This window comes from Patagioenas fasciata, chromosome 5 (genome assembly GCF_037038585.1).
Source record: "Patagioenas fasciata isolate bPatFas1 chromosome 5, bPatFas1.hap1, whole genome shotgun sequence".
In the NCBI taxonomy this organism is placed as follows: Eukaryota; Metazoa; Chordata; class Aves; order Columbiformes; family Columbidae; genus Patagioenas; species Patagioenas fasciata.
This window is the reverse complement of record NC_092524.1, coordinates 14,227,742-14,253,787: the sequence shown is the minus strand read 5'-3', so window position 1 is coordinate 14,253,787 and position 26,046 is coordinate 14,227,742. Positions and strand designations below refer to the sequence as shown.

The 26,046-nt window shown below is 36.3% G+C and overlaps 1 protein-coding gene across 14 annotated transcripts in view; it reads left to right on the top strand.

Annotated features, from left to right (window-relative positions):
- Positions 1 to 26,046, top strand: part of PLEKHA7 (pleckstrin homology domain containing A7) — a 156,488-nt gene that overhangs the window by 127,428 nt on the left and 3,014 nt on the right. For 11 of the 14 annotated variants that reach the window (XM_065838381.2, XM_071808939.1, XM_065838378.2 and 8 more), the window contains 14 exons: positions 4,161 to 4,229; positions 4,398 to 4,478; positions 5,580 to 5,729; positions 7,572 to 7,673; positions 10,779 to 10,887; positions 11,967 to 12,205; positions 12,624 to 12,812; positions 13,903 to 14,020; positions 14,858 to 14,937; positions 15,337 to 15,537; positions 18,739 to 18,891; positions 21,395 to 21,528; positions 22,602 to 22,744; positions 25,707 to 25,815. In XM_065838381.2, the coding sequence (XP_065694453.1) occupies positions 4,161 to 4,229; positions 4,398 to 4,478; positions 5,580 to 5,729; positions 7,572 to 7,673; positions 10,779 to 10,887; positions 11,967 to 12,205; positions 12,624 to 12,812; positions 13,903 to 14,020; positions 14,858 to 14,937; positions 15,337 to 15,537; positions 18,739 to 18,891; positions 21,395 to 21,528; positions 22,602 to 22,744; positions 25,707 to 25,804 (1,866 nt within the window). In that variant the 3' untranslated portion in view covers positions 25,805 to 25,815. The remainder of the gene's footprint in view (positions 1 to 4,160; positions 4,230 to 4,397; positions 4,479 to 5,579; positions 5,730 to 7,571; positions 7,674 to 10,778; positions 10,888 to 11,966; positions 12,206 to 12,623; positions 12,813 to 13,902; positions 14,021 to 14,857; positions 14,938 to 15,336; positions 15,538 to 18,738; positions 18,892 to 21,394; positions 21,529 to 22,601; positions 22,745 to 25,706; positions 25,816 to 26,046) is intronic. The other 3 variants (XM_065838379.2, XM_071808940.1, XM_065838380.2) reach the window with 3 other exon arrangements.

The following is a 26,046-nucleotide window of genomic DNA, read 5'->3' as shown; positions in this document are numbered from 1 at the left end:
CTGTATCTGATATATCTGGTAGCTGGCAATTAGAAAGTAAATCTAGACTTACTAATATCAGGTTTTGAAGGAAAAAAAAAAAAAAACAAACAACAAAAAGAACTAACCAACCAAAACAAAAGAAAAACGTAAAATAATTTTGCTTAGCAAAGCAGTCTACCACTTTACATGGTGTGTAGGATCTCTCGTCATATATAAATCATACGATGTTTCTGAAAATCAAGGTGGAGTGAAACCTGACACCTTGTTACCCTTATTGTTTGCCATGGGGCTTTGCATATGTGCAATTAATGAGCTGACTGAACTTATTAGTGTCCATATTTCAGTTTTATCTGATGTTTTAATGGCTGAATATATAACCAAATATATCAATGGAAAATATTATACTACATATGTGTGTAATATGTATTACTAATATATATTTAAAACAAGAATATTTTTCATACAATGCATGTGGTATACGTAATCTAGATGATCAAATATGTAAATGGTTGTAATAATTAATATATGAATTTAAAGTTCCTTGGACACATTTTGCTTTAAGTCTTGTTCTTCGTTTGTTCATGGTTTTTGCAAATGTAACTGCATCCTAAGCCATCAGCTGAATTTTGTGACAAATTTCAATTAAAAAAGTCCTACAATCTGAGAAATTATTAATAAAAACACTGTTTTGTCCATTCTAAAACAAAGCCATTCTCACAGTTAAAAGTGGCCACAGTTTAAGCCTCTGAAAATGAGATGTGCTTAGCAAAATCATTAGGATGGGTTGCAACTTTTTAATGGATTCCATCCAGATTGATTTGTTGTGGTGTGGGACATGAAGGGCTGTTTGGTGTCCCAGGAGCTGCTCTTGTGCCTCCTGCAGCCTGGGTAGCACCTGATGACAGCAGCCAGAAAGAGAAATGTGTGGGGGCTCCTGATCTTTTGGTGAAAAGAAACTTAATGTTAGAGTCAGTTCCCTTTTAAAAATCTTGGCAGTCAAGGTGTCAAGTGTGTTTCTATAAGAATGGTCTGATTTTTCAAAATCAGCATTTCTTAATAACTTTCTTTCAGTAGCGGTCTGGAAATGTAAAAATTCAGGTCAGGTAGCTGAGAGATTGGAAGAGACCATGTGAAACTTGAGGAGGTGTCTTTGTATTGGTTAAATTTGTATTTGTCACTAAATATAAATTCTTGAGGAGATGCTTTGTTTTGCAGTATGAGTAGAGTGCTGAATGAAACTAAGCAAATTACATATTAATTTGGTAATGGTGGAATATGAGAAATTTACTGTTCATATATGTAGTAGCTTGCATTTAATACACCGGAGGCTTAGACAGAAAGCCTTTTAATTCAAGTCTCTCTTTTGACTTCAGTGGGCTTTGAGTTAGGCCAGCTCTGATTAACCGATTTCAAATACAACTGAAGATTTTAGAACTGGAGTTAAACTTTTTGCACTAAATCCATTATGTCTGAAGATCTCTCTTCCTAGAGGTTTTGAAATATCACTTTTCAACGTGGAATAGGGATCAAGCAATTAACTGCGTAATGTGTGCCATAGTTTTGAAACTGATCAGTCAGTGGTTACACAGCATCTAGTAATTTGTCAGTAGTCCTGTTTTGTCCCCTCTTGCTCTTATCCTTTTATAGTAGTCTATTTAAAAAAAAAAAAAAAAAGTATGAGGAACAATTATTGATAATTTTGAACTTGCTAAATATCATTAATTGTGTTTCCTTCAGCAATATTGACTTTAGATTATAGCTTTTTTCACTGAGGTTTTAACTAGGTTGCTCAAATTATCAATGCAGAGCTTTGGTGCAAGCATTACTACATAGTAGATAACAGAAAATATCAGCACTCTTGAAACTGCAGTTGGGCAAGTCTGAGCAAATCTTGTGTGTCGTGTATTTGTATGTGTGTTTTGCAAAAGTAAAAAAGTCTTATGGTTGGATGAACAATCTACCCACAATATAATACGATATGTCTGGTTGTAGCTTCGGTACTGACAGATTGTATAGACTATAAACATCAAGGATTGGTGTGACATAAGAGCATGTGATGACTGCTGCTCATGGAGTCTCGGGTTATAAGGCTTGGGTTTTTTAGTTTTGACATCTGTAACAAGCTATTGCTAAACTTTTGTTTGAAACAGATAGAAAATAATGGACCTCTGATCAACATGATATACAAAGTGCTGAAGAACTCAGCACAAGGGTTACTATCCAGTATACATGTAAGACTGCTTGCAGCTGAAATGTGCTCATCCCATTGCTTTTGAAAACAGCAGTCAATGTTTACATGTTCTGGCTTCTACAGGTGTCTTATAGTAAACAGTAAAGCTTTTATTTTTTCTTTCCTTATTTTTTTTCTATTTGTATGCAATATTATGGCTGACCTCAGTGTGGTTTCATTTTCTTATGTTTTGACAATGATTGTATCAAGTAGTGACTCCTACATGTAATTTTCAAAATGTGAAAGCATGCTAAATCTTCATTGTGTTCTCATGTTCACTGCTTCATAGTTAACAAATTTTTTACAGTTCTGATCACGTAGTTTAAAATAGCCCCAAATCGGTAGACTCTAGCTGTTACGTTAGTTCCATTGCTTTGAAAAAGGCTTTTGCACTCTTTTAGGCAGGTAATTAAATATGCAAAATTATTACTTTAACATGCTAGTATTTATGCTTATATTTAACTAGTTATACATATTATTTAGTGTTTAAACAATTACATTAATACTTTTGAAATAAAGCATTTTTTAATATAAAACCATTACTGTTGAAAATAAAAAAAAATATAAGTTTTGGGAAGCAGTAAATGCTTTTGATTTTGGTGGTAGGAAAGTAGCATTTTACTTGGAATGGAATCTACCATTGGAGAAGACGGTAAACATAAATGATGACCGTACTTTTCTGTCTTAATCCTGCTTTGTTATTTGAAAATACTCTATGTAGATAGCTAATTTCATATAATATGTTAAATGAAAAACTAAGGTTGTATCACAGATTTATTTACACTTACAGTAAAATTTAATTACTTTCAGAAAGCTAACATGATCCTGTAGGTGCCTGCTAGGTTAATAAGTAAACTAAGTAGCTTCAAGTCTGGAGATTGCCAGTCAGAGTCAGTAAAAAAGCATACTACCCCTTCTACCCCCCTAAAAAAAGCCAACAACTTCTGCTCTTATATTAAAACTTCTGTTCTTACACTATTAAAGGCAATATTTAGGTGAAGTTTTCTTCATAAACTGTTGCCTGTATATGAACAGAATATATTGTACATGGGTACTATACTTCTAAACACCAGGTGTTTGTTTATTAATATAGTCTTTCCTTTCAGGAATTTTTAAAAGTGTTCTAATCTAGTAATATTAAGCCTTTAGATTTTAAGGAATTTAAAAACTAGGTGATTAATGAACTGAATTATATTGCCATTTTCCTGACTTCATTTATTTGCATAAAGGGTCCCATGTAGACTGTGGAAATAATAAACGATTCAACAGAGATAGATATGCCTTCATGTTAAGATTGCTGTGAAGGTTGGAAGTACAGTAAAATATAGTTTCTGTACTGATTTAAAAACTGTAATGTGAGAAGAAAATCTTCTCACCAGAAATTGAATATGAAACCAGTGATTTATGGAATGAGAGATTCGGTATGTTACAAATATGTCAAAATAGATTAATTACATTTAATTCCACTATAGCACTTCTATAGCAGTCTAATAAAATTCACACTGTACTATGGAAGAGACTATCCTTTGTAGAAAGAATAGTTGCCAAAACATTATATTTTTCAGTCATTAATTAATGCTGTTATTCTTGCCACTGCCCATTTAAAGAAACCATTCAAATCCTTTGGCTTTAAGAAAGCTATTGAAGCTGAACTGTTAAAACTATTAGGTTTTGCAAGAACAGAACCTTTGTGACCATAGACAAGTGCGATTATGCTGTTTTGTACAGAACTTCAAGCTACTGGAAGTTATTAAATAGCCTAATATAACTAGTAGTCCTTTTTGCTAACTTTTTTTTAAAACTAAAGCCATATTTGAAGACTTAGGTCCAAAATTGTATTCATCTTTGTTAGTAATGTGAGTGTTTAAGAAAACTTTTCATTGCTGAAGCTTAATTAGGTTTTAGTTTGCAACTAATTTCTCAGATCTTTGAAACCTATTCCTCTTAGGTGACAGGGCGCGACACGTTAAAAGAACGAAGTACAAAACCTGTCAAGATTGCAGAAAGTGATATTGATGTGAGTATCAAATACCACTTCAGAACCTCATGCCCTGGTTTGGCTATTTATATTGTGTTGCTACATGTTTGCGTTATTATGCTCTTTGTGGTAAAATATTGCTAGTGGAGACTTTTCTGCTTGGCTTTTAAAATTTAACATTATATCTTTATATTATTTCATTTTCAGGTCAAGCTGAGCATTTTCTGTGAGCAGGACAGAATTCTACAGGACTTGGAGGACAAAATAAGAGCCCTTAAGGAAAATAAAGTAAGCAAATTAAGGAGGAGTTTAGAAAATAAAATAACAACTTTCATGTAATCATAAAATATGGAATTACAAACAAAAAATTTAATTACTAGATGCTGCTTGCATCATAGTTTTCTTTGGACGTGTATGTAAACTTGGGTAAGGAAAAGAATTGGTTTTTATGTTAGGACTGTGTACCCACTTTCAGAAAACATGATTTTGAAAATGAGTATTTTAAAAGCACATACACTTAATTTTCTGGCATTTATTATAAATTGGGGTACATACACTTTTTCTGTGTAGTTTTACTTTGTATCTTAATATGTACATGGTGTCAGGCAGAGTCATGTTGCATTTGCAGTTCTTCCCACCTACACAAACTTTGTTTGCATATATAGCAGTGTGCTACCATATTGAGCTCTCACTGTAACCTATGTGATGTGGTGGGTTTTTATTTGTGTGTGCGTGTGTTTGTTTGTTTGTTGGTTGGTTTTTAGAAGGAGGAGCAAGAAAAGGGAGAGAGTATTTTTGTAGTAATTTCAGAAACCTGTGCTGGTTTATATATATAGTACTGTGAATTTATTTCTGAGGGTTCTGACTGAAATGCTGGAATATCTTCTGTGATGAGTTTGTAGTTGGAACCTACCTCCTTTTGTCTGTGCCCATTCAATTCAGAATTAAAATAGTAAACAATAACAAAATGGTTTGCCTTCCCTTGTCTTTCCTTGCCTATGTGCTGTGGTAGGGCTGTCACATTTCTATATGGCTTAGTAGGAATTTTTCTGAAACTCTAAATTAGAGTTTTGTACAGATGGTAAAGAGAAGAATTTCCCTCTCACTGCTTTGCGTTTTCCGCAGTTCTGGCTACTGAATGGAGAGATTTAATGGAAAATTTTAATTTTTAGTTTTTTAAATCAGTTAATTTTTATTCTAATAGTTAGTTAAGGCTCTTGCACTTTTTTGTTTACATCTTAGTCTCCACAACAGGAGGCCAATTTGAACCTCTAGTGTCTTATAGGAAGTGCTGAGGTGGGGAGGTGGAAAACAATTTCTATTTTCCTGTCTGTACATCAATAAAATCCCATGTAAATGTTGCAAGCTTACCACCATCATCTTTGTTAGGATCAGCTGGAGTCTGTTTTGGAAGTTTTACACAGACAGATGGAACAGTACAAAGACCAACCACAACATGCAGAAAAAATTTCTTACCAGCAGAGGCTTTTGCAAGAGGATCTCATACATATTCGGGCTGAAATATCCAAAGTTTCAACGGTACGTGGTTTTGGTTGTTTCAAGAAAACCGTAATTAGAATTCCAGTTAGAGTAAAATTGTATAATTAGTTGGATAGGGGAGTTAAGTCCTGTTCTGAACTGATTTGGTTAAAGTACAAGATACTAAACCAGAACAACAAAACTTAGTCTCTCCAGCTTTCCTTTTCATTGCCCCCTTCCCATCCGTCCACCCCTCCATGCCCCCCCACTCCAGAAAAAAAGCTTAGAAAATTTTTTTATGCCTTTTTCATTTATACATGGGGCTTACGTTGCAAATCTTTCAGCTAATTCTTTGAAAATATGAATGTAATTCAATGATATTTTTCCAGGGGAAAAGGAATTGGGAAACTGTTGATATTTTGGTAAATATTTACTGTTGATATTATGACTTAATAAAATTAAAATGCAATTTAATGTTACATTCTTAATAATAAAAGTATTTCTAAGAATCGGCCATGAAAGAGTATATTGAACCTGGGTGTTGTGTACTCACTATATTACTCCTGCCTTTTGATGAATATGTGAGCAGCTCTTCATAATTTTGTTCCTAGAACTGCATGAAAAACCTTTCCTGTAGTAGGATGTGGTTGTTAAAATGCCAGTATTATTTAAATATATATACATGCCGTATTTTGTGCCTGTAGAAAATGTATGACTTTCACAGATGGCATTCAAAATTTAATCAGGGGCATAAATAGCAGGTAATTGTAGGAATGGTTGTACTGGTCCAGTCTGAGGCTTCTGGCCCAGGGTTCTGGCTTCAGCAGTGGGCATAAGCAGATGCTTAGGGAAGAGTGAAGACAGCAGAGGTGGGCAGCGTGTCCTATCATAACCAATCCAGCTTCTAATTATTTTCTGCTCAGGAAATTCCTGAGGTTGATATTTTCTATTTGTCTATTTAGTAATCCTTAGTAGATCTCATTTCCAAGAACCTGTACAGTCTTCTGTTAAATTTTGTGAACCTTTTGCATCCTAAACATAATTTGGCGAGTTATGACATAGATCTTTTCCCCACCGTGTGGACAACTACTTCCTTGTATTTGTTTTGAGCCTGACTTGCACGTGTTTCATTTGGTAGACCCTTGCTCTTGTATAAGAAAGGTTGGGGAGTGGTCAGTCGTTACTGCTCTCCATGCCATTTTTGGTTTTGTAGACCTTTGTTATTTCTTCCCTTCAACTCCTGAGTGATCTCTTTTCTAGACTTCAGAGGAAAAGCCTGCTTCATCATTCTTTACATAAAAATGCTCCCCATATTTCATTTTTCTCACTTCTTGGTCACAAGGCAGACTGTGGTGTCATGGATGCTGAGATAATCTAAGTAAAGTAAGGGTGATGGGATAGTGTTATTTTCCAGGTCTCTGCTTATTTTTCCCACTTCTAATGACATTATAACATCGTCAGTAGAACTTTTAAAGAACAACATGGTTTGTGTTTCAAAACATGAGTTCTGGTTGAGGTGACTATTTGGATTTTAATTATAAACTTGTTTTAAATAGAGGAGTAAGATAAAAGGAAATGGAATAGACTCGATTCCTTCATAGCATGTTAGTCATCATTCAGATTCTATTAAATGCCAGTTTTATGCCTAAGAAATGGTTTTGTGTGAGGAAAATGGCCAGAATTCTTTAACTAGAGATTCTTAATTTGATATTGCAAGCTATAAAGCATTTTGAAGTTTATCATCAACTCGAAGCAAAAATGTAGACTCCAAAATGGATTTTTTGCTTATTTTTATAGTAGAATACCACCATCTTAAAAACACTTTTGTGCTCAATTAGAGAATGGATAGAGTGATTCAGAGTTTGTTGTAACACTGTATTAGAGTATTCCCTGTGTTAACAGGAAATGGAAAATGCTTGGAATGAATATCTGAAATTAGAAAAGGATGTGAACCAGCTGAAAAAAGCCTTACAGGAACAAATGAATAGTTCATTGGTATCTCAGGTGAGTCCATTTCCTGACACTGGTTTACTTATGAGATGGTTTTATGTGAACCTGAAAGCTATCATCTCATAAGAGAAATTCTCTACAACTTTGCACTCTATTCAGCTGTCGTGTGGCTTAGTTTGCAGAGTTCAGACATGGTAACAGCGTGGCTGTGCAGTTACTAGCTGTCCTGTAGCATGTAGTAGTTTCTCATAAGTTGTCTATGCAAATTTGTCATTGTTTTATTATGTTTTTATTACATGCTGACATCTTGACATTGATAACGTATTTAATTCATAAGACTATGCAGGACTTCTTAGTCTTCCATTTATTTGATCTGACATTGTTCGCTTCTGTATCCATTTTCAAAAACATCAGTCACTGTCTCGTTACTGTCATTACCTGGTCTTTGTCATGTTCTTCTATTTATGGAAGATTTATCCCTGCAGATTGTTTTGTGAAGTGGAATAAATGTTTAACAGCCATCAGTAATTGAAAGGCATCTTGATTTTAAATCAATTATTCAGTTTTGAATCTTACAGAGAAGCTTTGTTAGAAGCCATGTTATTCTGTTTGCTGAACTGGTTGTCACATACCTGATTATTTCTCCATACCTGCTTAAGACTGGTCATTTTATTCTTAAAGCAAGGAATGCAGTCCAGATTTGTGTGTATGTATGTGTAGTTGAGCTCAACTGTAGAATATGTTTCTTCAAAAAGTCCTAGGGGTATTTTAGAATAAAATCATCCCTATATGAAGTTATTTTGGTTAACAAAGGGAAATTACAGGTTTAAACAAAATATACTCTGTTAAAGTACTTCAGGAAACAATTTCCATTTGTGCATTGAGCATACTGGATGTGTGGCATGTGATTTAGCAATACATATAGAAGCGAATGTGGTTTGCACAGACCAAATGTTAACTCAATTTTATTGTCATCTCATGTCACATACATGCATAATTATAAAAAACCACATGTGCACGCACAAACATACGTGTTATGTGTTCTGTGTGTGTATACTTACATATATAAATGTAAATACGTATGCATACATACATTTGTCTTTGGCTAAGATTTTTAAAAATGGTTCTACATACCTATTTTGGAGATATAAAGGGGAGCTGATTTTTCCAGAAAGTACGGGATGTTCTTAAAACTATTATATATCCCTTCAAACAAGTCTCACTTGAAGTAACCATAATAGTTCGTCTTTTTGATCTCTTCCCGGGAGTATGTAGGCTCAAGATTGTTTATCTAGTATTTTCCAAGAGCACTAAATTAATACACGTGTATTTAAAAAAATGCAGTCTTCATGGAATATTATTAAAAATTCAAGAAATTTGCAGGCTCAAGTTGCTGTAGGAAACAGCTAGTGTTGTTTCTATGTAGCATTAATTAAGAGGTTAAAACCCAAATGTTTCAAGCAGCTTGGTCAGAGTAAATCTTGCTTTTAAGAGTGTAGCCTCGTTGTCTTTTGCTTAAGGGTTGAGGGGATCTGGGTATGTTGAAATTAACTGAGATGTGATGTTTTGTCAGTGATAACTTTTTAGTTGGTAGGTGTTTCTGCTCTGGTTTTATAAATCATTCAAATTTATGTTTCTGTGCGAAGGAAGTTAGAGAAATTGATTTATCTCTCCAAGTTACCTTTTCATGCTTGCCCATAAAGTATATTTATACCCTTTCATAAACAGCAGTCTTGGCTTTCATAATTTAAAAATAAATGCGTCTGCTTATATTTTCGATCTAGTCCATTCTTGATCTAAAGTATTCTCTTCGCATTAATATTAAACTAATGGGAAGAAATAATATTAAAAGATCTCACAGCTTTTGTACATTAAGGCTCGAACATTTTCTGAGTGGTTTCAGAAGCAGGATTTTTGGTACTTTTTTATTTTTAGCCAGTTCTGAGGCTTGATTATTGTAAATCCATCATTTGGTTCCTTGTAGTATGATGAATCTCAGAAAAATGAAATGAGACATGCAAATTTATAGTTTGTATCCTGACAGTCTTTCAAGATATGTCCCATCCGTTGAGTGAGTTTACTACAGGCAAATAACATTCTCCATCATTTCAATGTTTGTGTTCTTGGCACCCTGTTTGCTGATCTATAACCTGGCTGAACATATTTTCTGATCTAAGACAGAAAGTGGAAAGCAATTTATATGCCTTCCTTAGCTCTGTGAGGTAGAAGAGCTTCTGCTGAAGTTTTTTTCTTTCAAGCTTATAGGATTAATTAGTGGTTATTTTGCAGCTCATGGCAAGTGATGGATTTCTAGGCTTCTTGAGCGGTTTGTAAGAAATTCTTAACTAAGATGTTTCACTGCCCTCTGCTTTCTTCTTCCAAGAGGGAAACGATATTAAGTTTTTTCTTAATACCAGTTTTTGAAGGCAGAATTACCAGGCTTTGATTAAGCAGATGAGAATGGCTATTCATGACAATTGTGGTGAACATCTGACTGAGGTGGTGCTTCAGTAGCCAAGGTCTCTGGCTGCAAGATACTATCAAAGGCCAAATCCAGACTGTAGCCAAAGCTGCTCTCTCTCCTTCTTGGAATGCCTTGCTAAAGCAAACAGAATGTGAGATGAGACTGAATCCTGGAACAGCAACAATATATTGTTTCAACCTATAATATATCATGTCCAGTAGACCTGACAACCCAAATATAAGAAGGAATTAAATTTGTCAGCCCTTCTGAGTTAGCTTTGGGTTTATATTTCATCCATTAAAGGCTATTAGGAAATTCACAGCATTATTCAGGGAGACTACTGTTTCTTTCTTCTTTTTTTCAATATTGGGCATCCCCCCTAAATACATTCAGATGAGTTTCATAAGGCTGCCTTAGCAGTCTTAAATGTGTAAGTATAGGATTAAAGAACAAAGTTCAATTGAAAAGGTTCTGCAAGCTCATTTTATGAAGAACATTAAACTTTTGTGTACCCTGAATAATATTGTAAATGTAGATGTGTTTTCCTAATCTTCCTAATCTTCCTTTGTAGACTCCGAAGTTTTCATGTAAGTTCTGAAACATTCATTAGGTTTTGATATCAAAAGGTCTAAGCCCATAATGAATTAAAAACTAGATGTAATTGATTTTTCTTTTTCTTTTACTGCAAACATCAGGAGAAAACACAAATACAAAAAGACTTGTGGAGAATTGAGGATGTTACAGCTGGATTGAGTGCAAATAAAGCAAACTACAAAACCATAGTAGACTCTATCAAGAATCCAGGTAAAGAGAACCTAATTAATACATGAAAAAAATATACAAATTCAGGTGAATCCTTGCATCTGTGCAAATAGTCTAGAAGTTTATTCTACTGCAGAAAATCCAGTTCATTCTGCTATGGGTGGCATCATAAATCTCTGATTGAGCACATTAACTTGATGTTTCTTTGGTTGAGATGGCAGAAAGGTTTTTTTGTTGTTGTTGTTTGTTTTCACATACTGATGGCACTAAAATGTAATAAACCATAAAAAAGGGAACTATAATAATGGGCTAAGTTCTGCGAGTTGCAGAAAGGGTTTCTGTCACGTGCCAGATTCATGCCAACATAGCAACTATTCTGCATTCTGTCCAGGAACTCCTCTCTGTGGTATCCTCTGCTTTTTTGTTTGTTTTTAACTGGGATGCTGCCCTTGCTGCAGTTGCCTTCCCTGTTCCCTTTGAGGCAGGTGTTTGGTGGGCAGAGCAACCGCATCAGCTATGGAAAAGAGGAAGGGAAAGTGTGTGTGGTCTGCAGTTCAGTTGCTTTATTATGTTTCAAAGAAAAAGACCTAAGGCATTGGGATAGCAAGAGACTGTTAATGCCTCCTGTAAATTCACTTTATATTTAAAGTATCTTTGCTCACCTTTTACATACAGAGATAAAATAGTTCTGAGATAGTGAGATCTTATTTTATTTAAGGTATGGCTGTGAGTGCTCAGCCTTTTCTAGGTCTATAGGTGTCTTAAGGAATCTGTGGCATGGGGCCAGATACAGCCTATGAACTGATTTCATATGATCCTTGGGCTGTTCCTTCCTTCCCTCCCACTGGCCTCTCCGAGGAATTTTACTGGATGATATTAAAGTGTGTGTTTTTATTTTTGGCCTAAAAGGCTTGCTTGATCCTCATCAAGAAAATCTTTTCCACCCCTGCTATAATGTAACAATCAAACATTTTTATGCCCAAGAAAACCACCCGTTTGCGTTCAAAGCAATGTGCAGGGTATTAGGGCTGTTTTATGAAGTCTAAGGATGTGAATTGGTATTCTTAGGAACATTATTGATAAGAAACAACACCTAACACATTTGCATTTTTCTCCCCTAGAGAGAAAAATAGTGCCTTCATTTTCTCAGTCTTCAGTGCCTTCCTTACCAGCTTCCCTCACAACTGCGGAGAGCAAGCTTTCAGTTCCGCAAAGCCCTCCACCCAGCCCGGTTAAATCCTCGCTGGAGGTTCGGCTGTATCCGCAGCCTTATTTCCAGGCCAGAGCACAGCACCAAGCACAGCAGCTGAAGAAAATTGATCCACCTCTTCAGTCACCGATTAAGCTAAACCCAAAGGTTGTAAGTACTGCTCTTGAGAGATTCATTCACCAATGTTTACTTCTGGCAGAAATGGTGAAAGTTTCACAGTTAGAAAGTGCACACAGTGTGGAGGCACAACAGGGAAACACTGTATCGAAACTGAGCAATAGCACTTACAGGGGAATATATATGCATAACCTGAAGCTTTATGTGCAGTAGCCATATGCTGTTTCGGAACATAGCAGTGCAGAGCCTTCCTTGGTGATGCTTTGTGGTTGATTAGTTGATTGCTTTCCTGGGTCTTGTTTGGTTTTTAAAGCCTCAAGCTCCTGCTGTGGACAGAGGAGAACATGCTGAAGAACTCACAAATAACTCATATAACGTAATGAACTTTCAGTCAGTTTATGTCAGACTACTCTCGGGCTGTTTTCCAAATGCTGTACTTTCCTGTTACCAGGAAGATGAAGCACCGCCCAGACCTCCTCTCCCTCACTTGTACAGTCCTGATGATCAGCCACCAGCTGTCCCACCTCTCCCAAGAGAAGCCACTGTCATCAGACACACATCAGTGCGTGGCCTGAAACGTCAGTCAGATGAAAGAAAAAGAGATCGAGAACTTGGGCAGTATGTAAATGGAGATTATAGGGTGAGCACTCATACATCTATACACTTGCACTCTAAAGATATGTGAATTTATAATAAAAGATACTGTCTGTAAAATGTAGAATAGAATCACAGAATAGTTTGGGTTGGAATGGACCTTCGAAGGTCATCTAGTCCAACCCCCCTGCAATGAGCAGGGACATCTTCAACTAGGGCAGGTTGTTCAGAGCCCTGACCAGCCTGGCCTTGAATGCTCCAGGGCTGAGACATCTACCACCCGTCTGGGCAAACTCCCAGTGTTTCACCACCCTCATTGTAAAAAATTTCTTTCTCATGTCTAGCCTGAATCTCCTCTCTTTTAGTTTAAAAGCATTACCCCTTGCCCTGTCCACCCCTGTTTTTCTTATAGACTATTTTTAAGTACTGCGAGGCCAAAAGAATGTCTCCTAAGGGCCTTCTGTTCTCCAGGCTGAACAATGCCAGCTCTTTCAGCCTGTCCTCATAGAGCTGTTCCATCCCTCTGATTATTTTCATGTCCTTCTTCTGGACCCTCTCCAACAGGTCCATGTCTTTCCTGTACTGAGGGGTCCTGAGCTGAATGCAGGACTCAGGTGGGGTCTCACCAGAGCAGAGCAGTGGGGCAGAATCACCTCCCTCCAATATTTCATCCACCAGTACCCCCAAGTCCTTTTCCACAGGGTTTCTCTCAATCCCTTCATCGTCCAGCCTGTCTTCATATGAGGGGTTACCCTGACCCAGGTGCAGGACCTTGCACTTGGCCTTATTGAACCTCATGAGGTTCACATGGGCCCACATCTTGGGCTTGTCCAGGTCCCTTAAGGTGCAGGACCTTGCACATGGCCTTATTGAACCTCATGAGGTTCACATGGGCCCACTTCTTGGGCTTGTCCAGGTGCCTCTGAATGGCATCCTGTCCCTTAGGTGTGTCAGCTGCCCCACTTGAGCCTCTAGGTCTTGTAATAAAGAGAGAGAGCTCGTGGCAGAGAGAGATTTATGACTTATAATAATGGCATGGACAGATTTAGTTATCCAGAAACAAAGTTTTAGGATTTATTTTAAGAAGACTTCTTGTCTGTGACTTCATTTGAGCTGATGAGTATTTTTCCATATAGGTGGAACTGCGTTCATACATGAGTGAACCAGAACTAGCAACAATAGGCGGTGACCTCAGCCAACCTTCCAATGGTTTAATAAGCTCTGACAGTGGATACCAGACATTACCTACCCGTGGTAAGCCAGGAGTTTATGTAGTTGATTTTTATTAGTATGGTCTGCATAGGAGCTTTTCTCTCCTAGGATCTCCTGGACATGGTCTTTATCATCAGATCTTTATTTTAGATTAACTACACAATGCTGTGAAAGTCTAGATATTTTGTGCATTTTAATGGTGCTGTTACAGACAACCAGTCATTTGCAAAGCAACCTAATATATAATGCTTAAAAAAAACCCATAGCAAAACATGAAATGAGCTGTTAGAATGTCACCTATTATTCAGAGTTATTTTTCCTGATGATTTCTGTGTGATCTTTTACAAATTCAACTATTTTTTTTTAAAGACATTGCCATTGAAATAAAAGCAACAAAGAATAAGAATACAGTGCCCCTTGACACTGCATCCCTGCTGTACTGCAGTCCTGGAACTGTTTCACAAATTAAGATAGAGAAGATACTTGGGGAAAAGCATTTAATTTCTTAGCCTTTCTCTTCTTTTTTTCTTTCCTTTCTAACTGGGAATGTTAAGGTTTGATTTTTCTTCATAGATTATATTTGTACAACCTATGTACTGTTGTACTTCTGAGTTCACCCCATAGCTCATTTAATATAACCTTCTAAGTTATTGTAGATACTTCTGGATTTTGATCAATAGTGACCTAAAACACATTACTTTTGGCTGAAATGAGATTTCATGCCCCTCCTGATCTTCTGAACTGCAAAATATGAAACATGAGCTGAAAAAGAGTCCAGAATATCACAGGAAAAGCATCATAATTTAAGAAAATATCTGACACTTGTCTTCATTTTATTCTGTCATTTGGTTTTAAAGCATTCTCTTCCTTCTTATAAAGGTTTATCTGGATCAACTTCCAGATTGCATCAATCTTCTACCATTGCGTCATATGCAACACTTCGAAGGGATAGGTCCAAGGTAAGTTTTAAACAAACATCAGAAGGCAAATATCTGAACCGTTCAAAATATTGAAGCCCAGAATATATTTTGCATAGCAGGAAGTGGGATTGTGGTAGCATGTCAGAGGACCCAGCGGCTGTGATCCCATAAAATCTGCAATTTTTCACTCACTTAAATGAATCAGGAAGCAGACAGGCAACTTACTGCATTTGAAATTGTTTTATAAAACAAGGTCTTGTACCAAAAATCAGCAGTACTAATAGAAAATAGAGAGTTGAAGTATACAAAATAATAGAAAATAATAGAACGAAATAATGTTAATTTAGTGATAAGGTAGGGGAAAGAGTTAATTTTTTGTATACTTCTTATAAAGTAATAAATACAACATATGTTTTCTGTGCCTTGTGACTTCTACAGGAGAGACCAAAGAGTGCCTTGGAACGTTTATACTCTGGAGACCACCAAAGAGGCAAGATGAGTGCAGAGGAACAACTAGAAAGAATGAAGCGACATCAGAAGGCATTAGTTCGTGAACGCCAGAGAACTCTTAGCCAAGGAGAAAGGCAGTCTGTTTCATCTCGGTCTTTCATCAGGCCCATTTCTGCAGACGTAGGCTCAGTATGTTAGATATGCCTTAAAAGGACTAAACTAAAAATACCTTTGGATTATTTTTTTCCTAGCAAGCACTTTCACTTGAGTGTGTGTGATGCTTCTAGTCTAATTAAATAAGTGTTATACAGTATAAAATGAGTTCAGAGAGTATGAGCAACAGATGATCTTTTTTTACTATAGTTACGTACATGTAGGAGGTTTGGCAGGTAAGTTGGTCGGCGGTTAGTGTGCTGAGTGGAGATGTGAGTATATTGGAGTGATTTCAGAGAGATGGTCATTTGTATTAGAATTGTATTTAAAAAGTGTAAGAAGCTTGTACAGTTTTAAAACTGCTTCATAATGGAATGGGCCTTTTAGAATGTTCTCACTCAGCATGGGTATTTTTCTTATTAATTCATAAATTAGACTGCAAGATAGTCATGGTACTATCAGACCAAGGTGATGTTTGTTTTTTTAAAGAGATGATAAATAGATAATCAGTTTTAAAATCTAATCATGCTGATTAGAGCTAGCATGTTTTAATTGATACAAATTCTTCTTTAAAGCTCAAAATGTAGAATATTCTAATAAGGCTCAAATTTAAGCTGCTGAAGAAAAGGACTTTTGTTGCGTTCTGAGATTAAATGCTGTACAGATTATAAGTTTGTAATGATACCTTTTGGATACTAACCAAAGCAATTCTAATTGGTGAAGTTACCCAGTCGCTCACTTGGTGCTAAACCAAGATTGTACTGTAATTGCACTTATGCTGTGGTCTTTTAATTTATTTTTTTATTTGGTCCACTAGAGCTTTAGAACGATCACTTTGTTTTACCTAATTCATTGCACAAGATCTCTTGCTTTTAGATTCGTCACTCATCATACCCCTAATGCCTCTTTTTTTTTTGTTTGCTTGTCTTTAATTTGCAGAATTTTGTAGTTATTTTTAAATTTCTAACTGGACTACTCAATTTTTACCAGGCTTAATTGCATTTAGTACACGTGTGTCAATTGCTAGCATTAAAAAAACCCTATAATATTCAGCCTTTCATTCTCACTGTTTAGTAGCACTAATTTACAGCCAGTTATTTGCATTTACTTTCTCAGTGAATACGAGTGCACTACTTGGAGACATTCATTTATTTTGTCTTCTGTTTTGCAATCACAAATCTATTCGAGATAGTGCATAATATTTGGGAAGCGTAGAACTATAGCATCACTGTTATTTTCATATTTTAATTAGAATAACTAAATCTGAGCTGCTTATGCTTCCTGACTCACATAGCGTACACAAGTTGAATTTAAACATTTTCATAACACTTCTTATTAACATTGACGGCAAACATTTTATCTATAAATCTGGGTGCCATCTTGGTCTTTTTCTTGCTGTAAAGAGTTAAAATAGAATCTTTCAGCCCTAGGAATGTTTTGTAGGAGTCATCTCTTGTACCTGTAGGGCTTCAATACACAAAAGGCATGTTTGATAGCACAATTACTTACAGCATTACAATTATTTAGCAGCCAAAATGGCAAACAGTTAAATGTATAATTGAAGTGCTGCTCAGTGTGTAACATTTGCTTTAAACATATATTGTTTGTGTAACTCTAATTTTTAATGGGTCAGCTCTCAAATGTAGTATGACATTTTAAGTATTGATCACAGGACATGAATTCACTTGTTATATACAATGCCTTTTTCATGTAAAAGTTGCAACATCAAAGCCAATAAAAATACTGCTTCATAAGAATGGTTTGATGTTTTTCTTACCAATATATAATAACTTGGAAATGATACTGTGTATTTAAAATATACTATGTCAATCAGGCCTGGTTTGAATATGAGTAGAAGAATGAGTTTGGAGTACTCGTATGAGAAAATGTTTTTTTCTCTTTTGAATTCCGTAAAGAAACATATAAATTTTGAAATATAATTCCCTTTTAACTATTTAACTTTTAAAAATATACATGGAAGATATCTGTCTTCTGAGTGAACATTGAGAGCTTGTGCATGAATAGGTTTCAATTAGATTCATTAATGCAAGTAGCATAATGAAGTCTAAGGACTTCATATGGTGTTCAAACTTCAACCAAAACAATCCAAGTATTTGTAACAGAAATGCTAGAGATATTTTTAAGAAACATACAATGGCATGTTCCCCTATGATACCCTCAAATGCTTGAGGAGATTTTTTTTGTTGGTGTTTTTCTTTTTTTCCCTTCTCTTTAAAAGGCACATAGGCGAGGTTTTTAGGGACATGGTTTAGTGCTAGAGTCAGGTTATGGTTGGACTTGATGATCGTGAGGGTCTCATACAGCTGAAGTGATTCTTTCCTACTACTTTTAATATTGTGTTTCAAGTCTGCATGGTAAAGTTTCTGAGATCTGCTGGATGGAATTATGCTGCAAGTGAACTTAATTTTTTGAACAAAAAAGTGTTGCTAGTGTTCTTAAGCACAAGTTTTTATGCAGCTGTGTTGTATGTAGTTGCAAAGGAGCTACTATGAAATGATTGGAGAACTCTAAAATTATGCTGCTTAATTTAAATACGTTCTGCATTTGCTGTTGCTAAATATTTACCTTTTAAAGACAGAATGTGAAAAGCTTTTTATCTTCGCAGGTGGCTGTATACTGCTTTTGGTAAAGTCAGAAGAGCTTCCAAGTTACTAAATTATTATATTTTTAATTCAACACAGGTTAATGCTAGTATGTAAAATATTATCATCCTTAATAACTAGGCATTATTCTAGAAAGATACATAAAATATTCAAGTTGCAATTCTCAACCTGCAATAGAAATATCCTTTCTGTGTAGTCATTCAAAATGACTACAGACAGTCCTGCCCCGTTAGATCAGCTGGGACTAGTCTGCCAGCACGTAGATTCACTTTTATTAACATCTGTGCTTCCAAAGATGTTTGTGTGTAGCTAGTTCCATGTTAATTAGGATATGTGAAATTGTGATGATTACATTTGTTAGAATTTAATACTCCTGAACATTTCCTGCAAAATTAAATAATACTCAAAAATCCCTACAGTACAGCTAGAGATCAAATCTCCCAACTGTATGTCCAAAAAATACAGTTGCATTTTCTTTTTTCAGGTCAGTAAAGGGGTTTGCTCTGTAGATTCTGTCAGCAAGATAGCATTTGCAGCACTAGTAATGTACATTATTCATGATGAATTTGTCAGTATGGTTGAATTCTGGTAATTGTTTTGTATCTATTACCAGTGGAAACGGGAGCAAGAATTTGATTTGCAGTTACTTGAGAGAGCAATTCGTGGAGAAGACAAGAATGAAAATGAATGGTTAAAAGTTCAGGCGGTAGCAGTGACAGAGACAGACCTGGAGCCTCAAGACTATGATTTTGATATCAGCAGAGAGGTAACACTCATCATTTTTTGTCTCCTGTGCCTCAAAGTGATAACCTTTCTAACTTTTAGGTAGTGAATTCTTTTCTTTCAAAAGTTAGCGGGAAGTTTGAGCCAAAATTATTCTTTTGGATACTGTAAATTTATGGCCTGAAACTTAGAATTTCTTTAAGTTTCATGTTTGCATTGTGTTTTAGTGGAGAGAAGAAATGGAAGAGCTGGTTTTACTGTTTGAAATATACATCTCAGACTTTATAGAGGAAAAAGTGATTAAGTGAGGCAACGTAATATAAATTGGAAAAAAAAAGAGAAGACAACAAGAGTATTTGAAAATAAGAAACAGCAATGAAGCAAAAGTTAGTTTCCCAGAGCTACCCTACTCTTCATTTTGACTGGCAAACCATGGTAGAGAAGAGGGAGCACTGCTTTATCCTGGGCAGAGCAGAAAACACTTTCCCGTCAGCTTTTCAAATTACTCAGTTGGTGTTTTGGGCCCTAAATCTCTTTTTTCAGCTCTAGTAACTGAGTAAATTATTTGTTTGAAATGTGATTGAGCCATCTGGTGGAAAAGAAAGAATGTAGCAAGTGGAACTGTGCATTGTGTAAAATGCCATGGTAGATGGAAATTCAGTAAAATTACTCGTGATAATTAAACTAGTAAGCACCTCTACTCTTCTGAAAGCTGTATACAGAGAGATATTTGTGTGAAGTTGAATCTGTGAGCTGTTATCTGTTGATCTCTGTGAATGAATGTATCTTTCAATCAATCTTTGTATATTTTCTACAGAAAACACAGTGCTCTTGTAAACTTCAAAACCAGAAAATATTTCCATTGTATTGCCTTTCCTTGTTGCACTCTGCTATTAATTTTTTTTCCAGAAGGCCTCCAGGGCTACGTCAATCACTTCATATATCCAGACCAGTACCCCAGTCCTAGGATAGGAAACATTTTGCTTATAGGCATTTCTGTCCTGCTTCAGAGTACCTGAAGCAGGTCGGAAGCTCTGAATGTAAAGCTTCTTTCTCAGGTTACCCAGCTTGGCCTTTTCTGTTTCAGATACCCATCGTTTTCACCTGGCAAGCGCTTCTGTAGCTGAGGTACTTCTGTGCCTCATAAGATGATGTACTCGCTTGTATCTTTAAGGCAAATAAATCTGCTGTTCACCTGACAACTGAGTTTGTTACTCTGGAAGTGACAGGATGAGCTGATCTAAATTAGTTGTAGTATGGAGATACATATATATTTTTTTTAAAAAAGAACATATGTATATAGCTGCAGAGCTATAGAGTGGAGTTGGATTTGAAGGTAAAGAAGTATAGTGGAAAATGAGGGTTTTTCAGAGAGCATTGGCATTGGGTTTACTGAGAACTATAAAAATTTGAGGTTGTGATTTGAATGTGGTTCTGAGTGCCAGTGACCGTATTGTATGTTTTGGGCCTATGATTGCCTGTGAATTACTGAGCCACTTTACATATGCAATTGAATTAGTGTGGACTAAGTTCACTGGTGAAAAATTTAGGATTTTTTTTTATTTAAAACTTCGAGTTTTGAAAACTCATTGCCTCTTCAGTGTATTACAAAAATACAAAGAGGAGAATCAGAAATAGTTACCCTTAACTTATTTGTATTTATTCACACATCCTTTGTTTGTGCTTTTCAAAAGCAGCCTGTTCTGTATAATAAGCATTGGTTTTTAAAAGTCCATTTGTAAACTGAATTTTTATTGGGTGGTTTAGATCTCCTATGTGGAGAAAAAATTTCCCACAAAGAAACTGATCTAACAAAAATACATTGCTAGCTTTTGTGCAATCATATTAACATTTTTAATCTACAGAATTATGTATATGCAACATATTGTTATAATTGCACAATGTTAGGGTATTTTGGGTCAGTTCCCTTGATAACTTTTGAACACCTATGATTTCAGATTTTATAGTTAAGAATTTCTTGAGTTTATTACAAACTGCTGGGGTGGGGTTTTGTTTGGTTTTGTTTTCTGTGGGTTTATTGTTGGTTTGGTTTGGTTTTTTCTCTGCTGCTCACAGAAGATTATGCATTCTCAAAAGAATGGTGCTCTAGGTTAAAACTTCAGGGGGCATTTCCTTTCAGTTGTTGGAAGTTCTTGCTGGCATGACATAAATATCATGGCATTAAAAACTCACATTTTCCAGTCAGTCTTGTGGTGGTTGCTTTTTTCTACTGTAAAGCTTTGGGTAGTGTCTTACTTTGGGCTCTAAGCCTGAGCTGAAGAAAGATTCCCTGTTGACTGTGATTTCTTTTGTAATCCGCTTTAATATTTGTTCGACCTATCTTCTAAAGTAAAATCAATCAGAGCGGAAAGACACTGTTAAAAGGGCATCAGCTCATATCCAGAGGGAGTGTTTAGCGTCAGGTACATATATTGACTGCGAAAACCCATGCTTTATTCTTTTCTCTGTGTTCTCCTATTGAGGAGAATTTACATCAATTTTTTTTAAGTCTTTGTTATTAAAAACTTGATGCTTGCTTTCCACAGTTGTCAAAACCTGAGAAGGTTGCAATTCCAGAACGCTATGTTGAACTGGAGCCAGAAGAGCCTCTTTCTACAGAAGAACTGGCAGCAAGGCAGCGTAAAGCAGAGAAGATAAAGAATATTCTTACTAAATCAAGGTCAGGTTTGGTTGGTTGTTGTTGGCTTGGGGTTTTTTTGGTTTGGTTTGTTTTTTCCGGTATAAGGGCTGGTGTTAAACATTGGGAACTAACCTCATACAACAGTCTGATTCCTATTGAATTATCTAAGTGTACTTTGTGGCTTTTAGAAAATGCACACAGAATTTATGTAGTATACTTAAAGCTCCTTTCTAAAACCAGGGAGAAGAGATAATGACTGATTTTGTGTATGTCCATTTTCTTGTTCAGAGCATCGTAAAATAGTAGTGAGTCCTTACCAAGCAATTTGTAGATAAGAGTGAAGAGGAAGGAAAGGCACAGATCTGACCAAAGCCAGAAGAAAAGTCAGCGTGAGAACAAACTTGTGTTGTCTCCAGAGAGCTGGCATGCTGAGAGAACACTTTTGGCTAGTTACAGCTAATGTAGAGTCACCCGAAACACGCAGTTTCAAGACTTTGAATACCTCAAGTATCTTCTGTCTCTCTGGAAGACAATTAAAGAGCCTGTGCCTGAGGACCACCAGGTTATATGCCTTTTCCTCTGGGTGCGGAAGGTCTTCCAGCCCAGTGACAAATGAATACTCTCCATCCTCTTGGAGACTCACTGGCCTTTCAAAGACCCCCAGTAACTAATGGGTTGCATGGGCCCTCTGAAGAGCACTTGTTTCAGACTCACCTGGGAAACAAACTTCCTGCGAGACAGCCCATATTTACAACAGCTGTCTTGCTAATGCTGAAACCAGGTTACATTGAACTGCCTTGCTGGTGTGCCCGTGCTCCCATATTTTGATAATGCGTTCACGTAAACAGGGTATTTACAACAAAGGACTTTCAGATGTACTTAAAGCTATGCAGATGTTGTGACTGAATGTGTAACGTGTGCATCATTTGTCTTTGTATGCTGTAGTCATTTACATACTATATCTAGCTCTCTTTTAAAGATCATCGATAAAATATAGAGGCTGATAGATGAGATCTGAAAACTGCCGTGTGAATTCAGGCTTGTTCTCATCTGCATGGTGGAGTCTTCTTGATGTTTGCAAATGTTAATGTTGTTTTGCGCTTTCCCACTAGTATGCACAATCTCCAGCCTACTGTTGCCCAGGACAAACACAACTCGGTTGATTTAGATTCACAGCTGCAAGAGCAGGAGCGCATCATTACCATATCATACGCTTTGGCTTCTGAAGCATCTCAGAGGAGCAAGGAGGTAGCAGGTAATACTTAGTTATTTACAAAATAACAGCTAGTTCTTACTAGCCTCTAAAATTGGGGGGCGGGTGGTGCTGAACTCCTGGTATAAGAGAGCGTTTTAGTCATTCATATGCAAAATAGCAAAAAGTGTGCGTAGATAACAAATTCAGAGAAACTAAAAATTTGCATTGAGTATTTGGCCTCCCATGGACAAGGTGAAGGGGACAAAAGAGTAGGATCAGGAAGTTCAGAGCTTGGTAACTTACTCTTACTAGTACTAGTAAAAAAATAACATTTTAAATTAGTTACGTATCATTATATTAAATGAGGTATTTCTATATTAATTTTTAAGAAGTTAATTGATCTGTGACTTTAAAAAATCAAGACAAAGGGATTTTTAATTGTTTTTTGAGCAGGAAGATTCCCTGGTCCAGTGATTGAGATGAGAGTGTGATGATTTGCAGCTTGAGCTGAAAAGACATTTTGAAATGGGTATTTGCATGTTTCCATCTGGTGACCAAGATCAGAGGTCAGAGCAAGACAGCCATGCACGAATTCTGCTTGATGCCTGGAAATTAATAGATCTTTTGCAAAATGTTACTAAAAGTGATAATTTCACTCTTGATTGCTTTATAGTTGAAATGTCAAGAGATTTGTATCACACAGTAATACATGTAGCAGCTATTCTAGCGAGGATTGACTGGCCATTTATAACTGGCGCCGTTCACTGTTCCAGTGGAGAATGGAAATAATGAAAACTTCAACTACAATGGAGAAAAAATATGCACATTCCTCATCTGAAGTTGATGGCACTTGCCACAGAAGCCCTTAAGTCGTTCCCGTTAAAGACAGATTATTCCAATATCCAGATGCGTAACATGCACCTATAGTAACACACTGTTGACTGAATGTGGCTGGATACTCACAGAGGTAGTGGCAGCTAAACCTGAGGGGAATGTGATTTTAAGGGGATGGAATACATTTTCAAGATCTGAATCTTGAGATTTTGGAGTGGTTCTGTGGGTAATTTAACTGACTGGAAGGGATAAAATGATTGACCGAAAGAATAGAACGACTGACAAACAGAAAAGCACCTAGAATTGGAAAATCTTGGAAGCATTTCAGGAGTAACCTTTTGGACCTTCAGGCATCTGTGCATCCAAATGGCTTCTCTGCAGACAGTCTGGTCCCACTTCTGGTAGTCAGGTCCTTGTCACAGGGACTCACATGCTCTGGTTATGGAGAGGGACTTGGTGTTTCAGGAGATGGGAACCAACACAGTGTTTTGCCACATGAGTTCTGGCTGCTTCTGCAAAAAGGTAGCACCGAAGCTAAGATTAACCAAGGTGAATGCAACCCATACTTGAAATTACTCCATCTTGTCAGTACAAGGAGAGTGGAGTGCCTGCCATGCTACACAGCCTTCACGTGGCTTCCTAATTCTTTAGTTCTCCCCAAAGAGGGAATTAAAATGTGTATCGGCTCTGAAGTGTTTATATGCTGCTTGAAGAAATTTGCAGTCCGTTGCAAGAGGATTTTTAATGTAATTTTCTTTGTGAGCTGTGGTAGTTAGCTCTTTTCTCTCAGACACTTGAAAAAACCTCAAATAGTAGCCAAGGACTTGATTCCATAAGGAAGCCCAAACCTTTATGTCCATGCACAGTTTCCTTTGCAATGTTTGTATCTCAAATACTTCTTGTAACGTGTCTTGCCTTGATTTCAATTATTACGTACTCCTTTAACAACGAAACACCTTTCAAGGAATTCTGAAAAATAGCCAGCCTAATTTGGTTTTGATAGAAAATATACAAACCATAGAAAAGATGCAGGTTTCTTAGTTATGGCCCATTTTCTGATGATCTAAAGTGATTAAAAAGAAAATCATTTGATGCTTTGCACAGCTGATTGTACATTCCCATTTATTATAATTTCACAGGTTCTTCAACATTTTTATTTTTCTAGTTTAATTTTTAAAGCATGGCTTGTCATTTGTTCCTTGTTGCAGACCATATCTGAAAATCCAAAACTAAATTACTAGAATTTTTAAAAAAGATGTGCTTATGAAAAAGACTGAAGCTTAAGTTTTCCCATTGGGGCGGGGAGGGAGGGAAACAGTTAAGCTGCTATGATAATATAAATGGATTTTAAAATAAATTATGCAGTTATCTAATCCTTGTAAAAGAGCATTTTAGAATTCCTCTATTCCTAGTAAGATATCAGCCTTCTAAATTGGAATCATGCCAAGAATCTGAAAGATCAAAATCAAGTGTAGGAGTATCAAGAAGTCATTTCCTAAATTGCGTGTTTAGAAATAGGTCTACCTTTGGCCCTCCAAAATGTAAAAGTAGGATTTAAGACTGAGTTTTAATCTCTTTAGTTTTATGATTATTGTCTTCTAACACCATTACTCTGTTTTATAAACAAGAATAGTTTTAATTGTTGTATTCTTTATCCTAAAATTTCAAGCTGAGGTCTGAAAATGTATTTACTAAATCATGCACCGTACTAAGCAAATTGTTACATGCATATGTAATTTTGGGGGATGATTTTTCTATATATTATTTTTGTTTCTGCTCATTGGCATATAACAGGAAATGTTGAAAACCTGTACAAAGCTCAGTGAAATCTTGAAATCGTATTAGTAAATATAGGAGCTATTTCAGAACTGCCGTTTTAAAAGCAGGGCTGGATTAAGGTGTATCAGTGGTGTGTACCTTAAAATGTTCCAGTGAAAATTCCTCGTGAGATCAACTGTCCATATTCTCGTCAAAACAGGAATGTTTATTAGTGTAATTTATGCAACTAATAGAAAAACCCAGCAAGTAGAAATGTTGTTTAAATTGTGTTCCACGTAACTAAAATAGTGTAACACCTCATTGCGTTGCTAATCAGGTTTCCTCTTCATGTGTTAGAAAATGAAGGTGGCTCTGTTGTAAAATGAGTGTTTGATTGTGCAGCCTAATTCCTGTATGTGATCCCTTCTAGCTCAGCAGTTGACTTATCCACCTAAAGCACCCTCACCTTCTGTACCACAGCCACCTCACTCCCCCTTAAGCAATGGATTTCACTACACATTTGTTTAAACACCTTAAAAGTAAGAACTAACTGCTCTCGGCATGTCTGATTTGCCGTTGTACCTTCACTGTGGCTTGCTGAATTTTAGCATTTTTACTAAACCTCAACTAGATCCAGAGGAACGCATGCATCTGTTTTTTTCAGAAACCTTTTATTCTTGCAAATAGTGCTTCTAATGAGCTAACATGTGGGCTAAAAGTCTTCAAATAACTGCTGGCGCTCTACAGATAAGATGCTTCTGTAATCTTAC